This window comes from Salvelinus alpinus, chromosome 11 (assembly GCF_045679555.1).
Source record: "Salvelinus alpinus chromosome 11, SLU_Salpinus.1, whole genome shotgun sequence".
Taxonomy (NCBI): Eukaryota; Metazoa; Chordata; class Actinopteri; order Salmoniformes; family Salmonidae; genus Salvelinus; species Salvelinus alpinus.
The window spans coordinates 73,137,210-73,149,514 of NC_092096.1; the positions used below are offsets into that span (position 1 = coordinate 73,137,210).

At 46.5% G+C, this 12,305-nt stretch overlaps 1 protein-coding gene across 2 annotated transcripts in view; it reads right to left on the reverse strand.

The window, feature by feature from the left end:
* Positions 1-5,497: 5,497 nt before the first annotated feature.
* Positions 5,498-12,305, reverse strand: part of LOC139534771 (nephronectin-like) — a 7,160-nt gene continuing 352 nt past the window's right edge. The window contains exons 1-5 of one of the 2 annotated variants that reach the window (XM_071334201.1): positions 11,017-12,305; positions 10,125-10,211; positions 6,712-6,810; positions 5,988-6,253; positions 5,498-5,910 (exon numbers count right to left, since the gene is read on the reverse strand). The exon at positions 11,017-12,305 is cut by the window's right edge and continues 352 nt beyond it. In XM_071334201.1, the coding sequence (XP_071190302.1) occupies positions 5,812-5,910; positions 5,988-6,253; positions 6,712-6,810; positions 10,125-10,211; positions 11,017-12,205 (1,740 nt within the window). In that variant the 5' untranslated portion in view covers positions 12,206-12,305 and the 3' untranslated portion in view covers positions 5,498-5,811. Of the gene's footprint in view, positions 5,911-5,987; positions 6,254-6,711; positions 6,811-10,124; positions 10,986-11,016 lie in introns of those variants that run through there. The other variant, XM_071334202.1, reaches the window with a different exon arrangement.

A 12,305-nucleotide genomic window follows, 5' to 3' on the forward strand; every position in this document is an offset into this window, starting at 1 on the left:
GTCTACCTGGCTGTGGACACCAGAACCCACCACTTCAGGAAGAGACTTGTCTACCTGGCTGTGGAGACCAGAACCCACCACTTCAGGAAGAGACTTGTCTACCTGGCTGTGGAGACCTGAACCCACCTCTTCAGGAAGAGGCTTGTCTACCTGGCTTTGGAGACCAGAACCCACCACTTCAGGAAGAGGCTTGTCTACCTGGATGTGGAGACCAGAACCCACCACTTCAGGAAGAGGCTTGTCTACCTGGCTGTGGAGACCAGAACCCACCACTCCAGGAAGAGACTTGTCTACCTGGCTGTGGAGACCAGAACCCACCACTTCAGGAAGAGGCTTGTCTACCTGGCTGTGGAGACCAGAACCCACCACTTCAGGAAGAGGCTTGTCTACCTGGCTGTGGAGACCAGAACCCACCACTTCAGGAAGAGGCTTGTCTATCTGGCTGTGGAGACCAGAACCCACCACTTCAGGAAGAGGCTTGTCTATCTGGCTGTGGAGACCAGAACCCACCACTTCAGGAAGAGGCTTGTCTACCTGGCTGTGGAGACCAGAACCCACCACTTCAGGAAGAGGCTTGTCTACCTGGCTGTGGAGACCAGAACCAACCACTTCAGGAAGAGGCTTGTCTACCTGGCTGTGGAGACCAGAACCCACCACTTCAGGAAGAGGCTTGTCTACCTGGCTGTGGAGACCAGAACCCACCACTTCAGGAAGAGGCTTGTCTACCTGGCTGTGGAGACCAGAACCCACCTCTTCAGGAAGAGGCTTGTCTACCTGGCTGTGGACACCAGAACCCACCACTTCAGGAAGAGACTTGTCTACCTGGCTGTGGAGACCAGAACCCACCACTTCAGGAAGAGACTTGTCTACCTGGCTGTGGAGACCTGAACCCACCTCTTCAGGAAGAGGCTTGTCTACCTGGCTTTGGAGACCAGAACCCACCACTTCAGGAAGAGGCTTGTCTACCTGGATGTGGAGACCAGAACCCACCACTTCAGGAAGAGGCTTGTCTACCTGGCTGTGGAGACCAGAACCCACCACTCCAGGAAGAGACTTGTCTACCTGGCTGTGGAGACCAGAACCCACCACTTCAGGAAGAGGCTTGTCTACCTGGCTGTGGAGACCAGAACCCACCACTTCAGGAAGAGGCTTGTCTACCTGGCTGTGGAGACCAGAACCCACCACTTCAGGAAGAGGCTTGTCTATCTGGCTGTGGAGACCAGAACCCACCACTTCAGGAAGAGGCTTGTCTATCTGGCTGTGGAGACCAGAACCCACCACTTCAGGAAGAGGCTTGTCTATCTGGCTGTGGAGACCAGAACCCACCACTTCAGGAAGAGACTTGTCTACCTGGCTGTGGAGACCAGAACCCACCACTTCAGGAAGAGGCTTGTCTATCTGGCTGTGGAGACCAGAACCCACCACTTCAGGAAGAGGCTTGTCTATCTGGCTGTGGAGACCAGAACCCACCACTTCAGGAAGAGACTTGTCTACCTGGCTGTGGATACCAGAACCCACCACTTCAGGAAGAGGCTTGTCTACCTGGCTGTGGAGACCAGAACCCACCACTTCAGGAAGAGGCTTGTCTACCTGGCTGTGGAGACCAGAACCCACCACTTCAGGAAGAGGCTTGTCTACCTGGCTGTGGAGACCAGAACCCACCACTTCAGGAAGAGGCTTGTCTACCTGGCTGTGGAGACCAGAACCCACCACTCCAGGAAGAGACTTGTCTACCTGGCTGTGGAGACCAGAACCCACCACTTCAGGAAGAGGCTTGTCTACCTGGCTGTGGAGACCAGAACCCACCACTCCAGGAAGAGACTTGTCTACCTGGCTGTGGAGACCAGAACCCACCACTTCAGGAAGAGGCTTGTCTACCTGGCTGTGGAGACCAGAACCCACCACTCCAGGAAGAGACTTGTCTACCTGGCTGTGGAGACCAGAACCCACCACTTCAGGAAGAGGCTTGTCTACCTGGCTGTGGAGACCAGAACCCACCACTCCAGGAAGAGACTTGTCTACCTGGCTGTGGAGACCAGAACCCACCACTTCAGGAAGAGGCTTGTCTACCTGGCTGTGGAGACCAGAACCCACCACTTCAGGAAGAGGCTTGTCTACCTGGCTGTGGAGACCAGAACCCACCACTTCAGGAAGAGGCTTGTCTATCTGGCTGTGGAGACCAGAACCCACCACTTCAGGAAGAGGCTTGTCTATCTGGCTGTGGAGACCAGAACCCACCACTTCAGGAAGAGGCTTGTCTATCTGGCTGTGGAGACCAGAACCCACCACTTCAGGAAGAGACTTGTCTACCTGGCTGTGGAGACCAGAACCCACCACTTCAGGAAGAGGCTTGTCTATCTGGCTGTGGAGACCAGAACCCACCACTTCAGGAAGAGGCTTGTCTATCTGGCTGTGGAGACCAGAACCCACCACTTCAGGAAGAGACTTGTCTACCTGGCTGTGGATACCAGAACCCACCACTTCAGGAAGAGGCTTGTCTACCTGGCTGTGGAGACCAGAACCCACCACTTCAGGAAGAGGCTTGTCTACCTGGCTGTGGAGACCAGAACCCACCACTTCAGGAAGAGGCTTGTCTACCTGGCTGTGGAGACCAGAACCCACCACTTCAGGAAGAGGCTTGTCTACCTGGCTGTGGAGACCAGAACCCACCACTCCAGGAAGAGACTTGTCTACCTGGCTGTGGAGACCAGAACCCACCACTTCAGGAAGAGGCTTGTCTACCTGGCTGTGGAGACCAGAACCCACCACTCCAGGAAGAGACTTGTCTACCTGGCTGTGGAGACCAGAACCCACCACTTCAGGAAGAGGCTTGTCTACCTGGCTGTGGAGACCAGAACCCACCACTCCAGGAAGAGACTTGTCTACCTGGCTGTGGAGACCAGAACCCACCACTTCAGGAAGAGGCTTGTCTACCTGGCTGTGGAGACCAGAACCCACCACTCCAGGAAGAGACTTGTCTACCTGGCTGTGGAGACCAGAACCCACCACTTCAGGAAGAGACTTGTCTACCTGGCTGTGGAGACCTCTTATAAAGTTGGTTATGTAGCATAAACTGGGAATTTGATATTTTTATGACTGATATTATGATTGTCTGTTTGTTTCATATCTGCAAAGTAGTTAAAACACTGTCAGTTCCACTTTAACATTGTACACACACACACACACACTGAATCTGGTTCACTACACACACAGATAATCTGGTTCACTACACACACAGATAATCTGGTTACCTACACACACAGATAATCTGGGTACCTACACACACACACACAGAAAATCTGGTTCATTATACACACAGATAATCTGGTTACCTACACACACAGATAAAGTTTAATAGTTAGTTGTTCATATTGGATACACACCGTTCAGAATGGGCTCTGTGGTACAAACATACCTCAGAATGGGCTCTGTGGTACTAACACACCTCAGAATGGGCTCTGTGGTACTAACACACCTCAGAATGGGCTCTGTGGTAGTAACATACCTCAGAATGGGCTCTGTGGTACTAACACACCTCAGAATGGGCTCTGTGGTACTAACACACCTCAGAATGGGCTCTGTGGTAGTAACATACCTCAGAATGGGCTCTGTGGTACTAACACACCTCAGAATGGGCTCTGTGGTACTAACATACCTCAGAATGGGCTATGTGGTAGTAACACACCTCAGAATGGGCTCTGTGGTAGTAACACACCTCAGAATGGGCTATGTGGTAGTAACACACCTCAGAATGGGCTCTGTGGTAGTACCACACCTCAGAATGGGCTATGTGGTAGTAACACATCTCAGAATGGGCTCTGTGGTACTAACACACCTCGGAATGGGCTCTGTGGTACTAACACACCTCAGAATGGGCTCTGTGGTAGTAACACACCTCAGAATGGGCTCTGTGGTACTAACATACCTCAGAATGGGCTCTGTGGTACTAACACACCTCAGAATGGGCTCTGTGGAACTAACACACCTCAGAATGGGCTCTGTGGTACTAACACACCTCGGAATGGGCTCTGTGGTACTAACACACCTCAGAATGGGCTCTGTGGTAGTAACATACCTCAGAATGGGCTCTGTGGTACTAACACACCTCAGAATGGGCTCTGTGGTACTATCATACCTCAGAATGGGCTCTGTGGTACTAACACACCTCAGAATGGGCTCTGTGGTACTAACACACCTCAGAATGGGCTCTGTGGTACTAACATATCTCAGAATGGGCTCTGTGGTAGTAACATACCTCAGAATGGGCTCTGTGGTACTAACACACCTCAGAATGGGCTCTGTGGTACTAACATACCTCAGAATGGGCTCTGTGGTACTAACACACCTCAGAATGGGCTCTGTGGTAGTAACATACCTCAGAATGGGCTCTGTGCTAGTAACATACCTCAGAATGGGCTCTGTGGTACTAACACACCTCAGAATGGGCTCTGTGGTACTAACACACCTCAGAATGGGCTCTGTGGTACTAACACACCTCAGAATGGGCTCTGTGGTAGTAACATACCTCAGAATGGGCTCTGTGGTAGTAACATACCTCAGAATGGGCTCTGTGGTAGTAACATACCTCAGAATGGGCTCTGTGGTACTAACACACCTCAGAATGGGCTCTGTGGTAGTAACATACTTCAGAATGGGCTCTGTGGTACTAACACACCTCAGAATGGGCTCTGTGGTACTAACACACCTCAGAATGGGCTCTGTGGTACTATCATACCTCAGAATGGGCTCTGTGGTACTAACACACCTCAGAATGGGCTCTGTGGTAGTAACACACCTCAGAATGGGCTCTGTGGTACTAACATACCTCAGAATGGGCTCTGTGGTACTAACACATATCAGAATGGGCTCTGTGGTAGTAACATACCTCAGAATGGGCTCTGTGGTACTAACACACCTCAGAATGGGCTCTGTGGTACTAACACACCTCAGAATGGGCTCTGTGGTACTAACACACCTCAGAATGGGCTCTGTGGTACTAACACACCTCAGAATGGGCTCTGTGGTAGTAACATACCTCAGAATGGGCTCTGTGGTACTAACACACCTCAGAATGGGCTCTGTGGTACTATCATACCTCAGAATGGGCTCTGTGGTACTAACACACCTCAGAATGGGCTCTGTGGTACTAACACACCTCAGAATGGGCTCTGTGGTACTAACATACCTCAGAATGGGCTCTGTGGTACTAACACACCTCAGAATGGGCTCTGTGGTAGTAACATACCTCAGAATGGACTCTGTGGTACTAACACACCTCAGAATGGGCTCTGTGGTACTAACACACCTCAGAATGGGCTCTGTGGTACTAACACACCTCAGAATGGGCTCTGTGGTACTATCATACCTCAGAATGGGCTCTGTGGTACTAACACACCTCAGAATGGGCTCTGTGGTACTAACACACCTCAGAATGGGCTCTGTGGTACTAACACACCTCAGAATGGGCTCTGTGGTAGTAACATACCTCAGAATGGGCTCTGTGGTAGTAACATACCTCAGAATGGGCTCTGTGGTACTACCATACTGTACCTCAGACCCAGACTGTATTTGTTAATAGAATAATACATCAAACATATCCAAAATGCATTTTGACCAATCTTTGTCTTTACTAATAAAATCAGCTGATACAGCCAAATCATTATCATACAATATCAATATTTATCAATGGACAAACTCAACATATCTGATCAGTTATCAATACATTTGATCTAAGAGTTCCTCCGGCCTTGAAGTTACAAAATGTTGTAATGTATTACGTAAAGTCGACTGAAGTGCCAGAGTCTGTGTGTGTTAGAGTCTCTCCTCTCTGCAGGCTCCTCTCCTCAGGCTAACGTCGTCCAATCCGATCTCTCCTTTGTGGCCACGCCTCCTCTCTCCTTTCAGAAGGACCTATCACAACACAGTGTTAGAGGGTGTGTGTGTGCGTGCATGTGTGTGTGTGCGTGTGTGGAGCGTGTGCTACTCACACTCTCCAAGCCTGCTCTCCACAGTGTGATCTGTGTATGTCTCCACCCTTCTCCCCCCGTCCGGCTCCAGAGGGCGGGGCTATATCTCAAACCCTTCCTCCTGACGAACAGCTGAAGCACACCCACATGGTGACCTGATAGCCAATGACGGAAGGAGAAGCACAAGTGACCCTCGCTCCAGGGCGGGGCTAAGGGGAGGACCAATCGTGCGCCTTGAATACTCCGTTTCCCCGCCCCTACCTCTGGAACAGACATGTACCGCCCACCTGGAGAGAGAAGGAGATGGAGAGGACAGAAGGAGAGAGAGAGAGAGAGAGAGAGGAGATAAGGAGAGAGAGAGGAGGAGAGGACAGAAGGAGAGAGAGAGGAGGAGAGGACAGAAGGAGAGAGAGAGAAGGAATGAGAGAGAGAGAGAGAGAGAGAAGGAATGAGAGAGAGAGAGAGGAGAGAAGGAGAGAGAGAGAAGGAATGAGAGAGAAGGAGAGAGGGAAAAGGAGAGAGAGAGAAGGAATGAGAGAGAAAAGGAGAGAGAGAGAGAAGGAATGAGAGAGAAAAGGAGAGAGAGAGAGAAGGAGAGAGAGAGAGAGAAGGAATGAGAGAGGAGAGAAGGAGAGAGAGAGAGAGAAGAAGAGAGAGAGAATGTAGTGCAGGGGTAGGAAGGTTGCTATAACTGACAATAATGTATTGAAGGGCAAAATAAATATCCATAATATGTTGTTGTTACCTGCAGGGCTGCTGGCTGTCTCCCAGTGCAGGTCTCCATCTCTGTTTCTGATCCAGCCACACAGACCGTGGTCAAACGAACAGCTCAGAGCACCGGCCCCTACACACACACACGCACACACGCACGCACGCACGCACGCACGCACGCACGCACGCACGCACACACACGCACAGCACAGTATGAATCATGTCTTTCCCAGACGTCCTTCCTTCAATCTCTTAAGGAATGTGTGTGTGTGTGTGGGGGTGTGTGTGTGTGTTCTTCCCAGATGTCATTCCACCTCGTCAGGAGAAAGCAGGTGTTGAAACATTTAATCACTAGACAGATAACATACCACATCCGCCCTCTCTCTCTACTCTACTCTGTGTGTGTGTGTGTGTGTGTGTGTGTGTGTGTGTGTGTGTGTGTGTGTGTGTGTGTGTGTGTGTGTGTGTGTGTGTGTGTGTGTGTGTGTGTGTGTGTGTGTGTGTGTGTGTGTGTGTGTGTGTGTGTGTGTGTGTGTGTGTGTGTGTGTATGCACAGTACCAGTCAAAAGTTTGGACACTCCTACCCATTCCAGGGTTTTTCTTTATTTTTTACTATTTTCTACATTGTAGAATAATAGTGAAGACATCAAAACTATGAAATAACACATATGGAAGCATGTAGTAACCAAAAAGTTTTAAACAAATCTAAATATATTTTATATTTCAAAGTAGATTCTTCAAAGTAGCCAACCTTTGCCTTGATGACAGCTTTGAACACTCTTGGCATTCTCTCAACCAGCTTCACCTGGAATGCTTTTACAAAAGTCTTGAAGGAGTTCCCACATATGCTGAGCACTTGTTGGCTGCTTTTCCTTCACTCTGTGGTCTAACTCATCCCAAACCATCTCAATTGGGTTTAGGTCGGGTGATTGTGGAGGCCAGGTTATCTGATGCAGCACTCCATCACTCTCCTTCTTGGTCAAATAGCCCTTACACAGCCTGGAGGTGTGTTTTGGGTCATTGTCCTGTTGAAAATGATAGTCCCGCTAAGCCCAAACCAGATGGGATGACGTATCGCTGCAGAATGCTGTGGTAGCCATGCTGGTTAAGTGTGCCTTGAACTCTAAATAAATCACAGACAGCAAAGCAGCCCCACACCATCGCACCTCCTCCTCCATGCTTCACGGTGGGAACCACACATGCAGAGATCATCCGTTCATCTACTCTGCATCTGACAAAGACACGGCGGTTGGAACCAAAAATCTAAAATTTGGACTCATCAAACCAAAGGACAGATTTCCACTGGTCTAATGTCCATTACTCGTGTTTCTTGGCCCAAGCAAGTCTCTTCTTCTTATTGGTGTCCTTTAGTAGTGGTTGCTTTGCAGCAATTCAACCATGAAGGCCTGATTCACACAGTCTCCTCTGAACAGTTGATGTTGAGATGTGTCTGTTACTTGAACTCTGAAGCATTTATTTGGGCTGCAATCTGAGGCTGGTAACTCTAATGAACGTATCCTCTGCAGCAGAGGTAACTCTGGGTCTTCCTTTCCTGTGGCGGTCCTCATCAGAGCCAGTGTCATCATAGCACTTGATGGTTTTTGCGACTGAACTTGAAGAAACTTTCAACGTTCTTGAAATGTTCTGACCTTCATGTCTTAAAGTAAAGATGCTGTCGTTTCTCTTTGCTTATTTGAGCTGTTCTTGCCATAATATGGACTTTGTCTTTAAATCAAATAGTGCTATCTTCTGTATACCATCCCTACCTTGTCACAACACAACTGATTGACTCAAACGCATTAAGAAGGAAAGAAATTCCACAAATTAACTTTTAACAAGGCACACCTGTTAACTTCTTACGGCTGGGGGGCAGTATTGAGTAGCTTGGATGAATAAGGTGCCCAGAGTAAACTGCCTGCTACTCAGGCCCAGAGGCTAATAAATATAAATATTATTAGTATATCTGGATAGAAAACATTCTGAAGTTTCCAAAACTGTTTGAATGATGTCTGTGAGTATAACAGAACTCATATGGCAGGCAAAAACCTGAGAAAAAATCCAACCAGGAAGTGGGAAATCTGAGGTTTGTAGTTTTTCAAGTCTTTGCCTATCCAATATACAGTGTAAAATTTGGTCCGATTGCACTTCCCAAGGCTTCCACTAGATGTCAACAGTCCTTAGAACCTTGTTTCAGGCTTCTACTGTGAAGGAGGAGCGAATAAGAGCTGTTTGACTAAGAGGTCTGGCAGAATGCCATGAGCTAAGTCAGGCGTGCGGCCGCTAGAGCGAGCTCTGTTCCTTTTCATTTCTAAAGACAAAGGAATTGTCCGGTTCAAACATTATTGAAGATTTATGTTAAAAAAAATCCTAAAGATTGATTCTATACATCGTTTGACATGTTTCTACGAACTGTAAAATAACTTTTTTGACTTTTCGTCTGGACTTGCCTGTGAATTTGGATTTGGGAACTAAACGCGGCAACAAAAAGGAGGTATTTGGGCATAAATTATGGACTTTATCGAAGAAAACAAACATTTATTGTGGAACTGGGATTCCTGGGAGTGCATTCTGATGAAGATCATCAAAGGTAAGTGAATATTCATAATGCTATTTCTTACTTCTGTTGACTCCACAACATGGCGGGTGTCTGTATGGCTTGTTTTGGTGGCTGAGCGCTGTACTCAGATTATTGCATGGTGTGCTTTCGCTGTAAAGCTTCTTTTTTTTTTTTTATCTGACATGGCGGTTGCATTAAGGAGAAGTATATCTTTAAATGAAATGCATTCCAGGTGACTACCTCATGAAGCTGGTTGAGAGAATGCCAAGAGTGTTTAAAGCTGTCATCAAGGCAAAGGGTGGCTACTTTGAAGAATCTCAAATATAATATATATTTTGATTTGTTTAACACTTTTTTGGTTACTACATGATTCCCTAATGTGTTATGTCATAGTATTGATGTCTTCACTATTATTCTACAATGTAGAAAATAGTAAAAAATAAAGAAAAACCCTTGAATGAGTAGGTGTGTCCAAACCTTTGACTGGTACTGTATGTGTGTGTTTGTCTTCAGTAAAAGTTTCGATACCTTTTAGAAAGTTGCTCAAGTAAAAGTGACAGTCGGCCAGTAAAATAGTACTTGAGTTTAAGTCTGAAAAAGTATTTGGTTTTAAATATACTTAAGTATCAAAAGTACATGTAATTGCTAAAATATACTTCAAATCAAAAGTATAAATGATTTTAAATTCCTTATATTAAGCAAAGCAGACGGCACCATTTTCTTGTTTTTAAAATGTACGGATAGTCAGGGGCGCACTCCATCAACTGATGTGTGTGTGTGTGTGTGTGTGTGTGTGTGTGTGTGTGTGTGTGTGTGTGTGTGTGTGTGTGTGTGTGTGTGTGTGTGTGTGTGTGTGTGTGTGTGTGTGTGTGTGTGTGTGTGTGATGTACCTGGATCGTCTCTGTTGTCCCCTGTAGTGTTTCCCAGCTCAACGTCATAGTCAAAGCCATGGTTTCCACCTCCTGGAAGACGGGGGACTGGAACAACACAACAGTTCATTATACTATTGGTCAGAGTATTACAGAGTATTACTGAGTATTACTGAGTATTACTGAGTATCACAGAGTATTACCGAGTATCACATAGTATTACCGAGTATTGCCGGATATTACATAGTATTTCTGAGTATTGCCGGGTATTACGAGTATCGACGAGTATCGCTGATTATTACATAGTATTACTGGGTATTACGGAGTATTACAGAGTATTGCGGACTGTCACGGGGTATCACTGAGTATCACCGAATATCACCGAATATTACAGAGTATCACCGAGTATTACCGGGTATTACAGAGTATTACAGAGTATTTCTCAGTATTACTGAGTATTACTGAGTATTACTGAGTATTACTGAGTATTACTGAGTATTACTGAGTATTACTTAATCTGCCTATTTCCTCTCTATTTGTCCCTCCAGAATTCCACAGGGATTGTTTGTGATAATTGCAGGCAGAAATGCTTGATTTTACTGCGGTAATTATGACATTTTGCATGGAAATATGCAATGATTTTTTCCCAATTTGTCGCGAAGACGCACTGACTAGGAAAACAGTGAGTTACTTGATTGAATCATATTATGCGGTAAATGTGAGGTGATTGGTTGAAGATGCAAACCCTCTTTTTTGCACAGCGGCGATTGGTCAAATTTCCATGCCCTCGCATAATATGCGTGGAATTGTTGATTTTGCCAAACATTTCGCGATCGCAGAATCTCAGAATCCTGAAGGGACTGCTCTATATACAGCATAGAAACGTCTCCATGGTGACGGGGTGTGTTCTTACTGTGCACATCTCCTCTCTGTCTCTGTGTAACAACCTTCTGAATGTGGTTGTCCAGGGTGATGGTGGGAGGAGGGCTGGGGGTGGTGGGAGGAGGGCTGGGGGTGGTAGGGGAGAGGGTGGAGGGAGGAGGGCTGGGGGTGGTAGGGGAGAGGGTGGAGGGAGGAGGGCTGGAGGTGGTAGGGGAGAGGGTGGAGGGAGGAGGGCTGGGGGTGGTAAGGGAGAGGGTAGAGGGAGGGATTGTAGTTGTTGTGGTGGTTATTGGGACGGAGGTTGTCTTAGCAACCGTTGTTGTTGTTGTACTAGGTATTCTCCTTGTTGTTGTTGTTGTTGTACTAGGTATTCTCCTTGTTGTTGTTGTTGTTGTACTAGGTATTCTCCTTGTTGTTGTTGTTGTACTAGGTATTCTCGTTGTTGTTGTTGTTGTACTAGGTATTCTCCTTGTTGTTGTTGTTGTACTAGGTATTCTCGTTGTTGTTGTTGTTGTACTAGGTATTCTCCTTGTTGTTGTTGTTGTACTAGGTATTCTCCTTGTTGTTGTTGTTGTACTAGGTATTCTCCTTGTTGTTGTTGTTGTACTAGGTATTCTCCTTGTTGTTGTTGTTGTACTAGGTATTCTCGTTGTTGTTGTTGTTGTACTAGGTATTCTTGTTGTTGTTGTTGTTGTACTAGGTATTCTCCTTGTTGTTGTTGTTGTACTAGGTATTCTCCTTGTTGTTGTTGTTGTACTAGGTATTCTCCTTGTTGTTGTTGTTGTACTAGGTATTCTCCTTGTTGTTGTTGTTGTACTAGGTATTCTCCTTGTTGTTGTTGTACTAGGTATTCTCCTTGTTGTTGTTGTTGTACTAGGTATTCTCCTTGTTGTTGTTGTTGTACTAGGTATTCTCCTTGTTGTTGTTGTTGTACTAGGTATTCTCGTTGTTGTTGTTGTTGTTGTTGTACTAGGTATTCTCGTCGTTGTTGTTGTTGTTGTTGTTGTACTAGGTATTCTCCTTGTTGTTGTTGTACTAGGTATTCTCCTTGTTGTTGTTGTTGTACTAGGTATTCTCCTTGTTGTTGTTGTTGTACTAGGTATTCTCCTTGTTGTTGTTGTTGTACTAGGTATTCTCATTGTTGTTGTTGTACTAGGTATTCTCGTTGTTGCTGTTGTACTAGGTATTCTCGTTGTTGTTGTTGTACTAGGTATTCTCATTGTTGTTGTTGTTGTACTAGGTATTCTCGTTGTTGTTGTTGTTGTACTAGGTATTCTTGTTGTTGTTGTTGTTGTACTAGGTATTCTCGTTGTTGTTGTT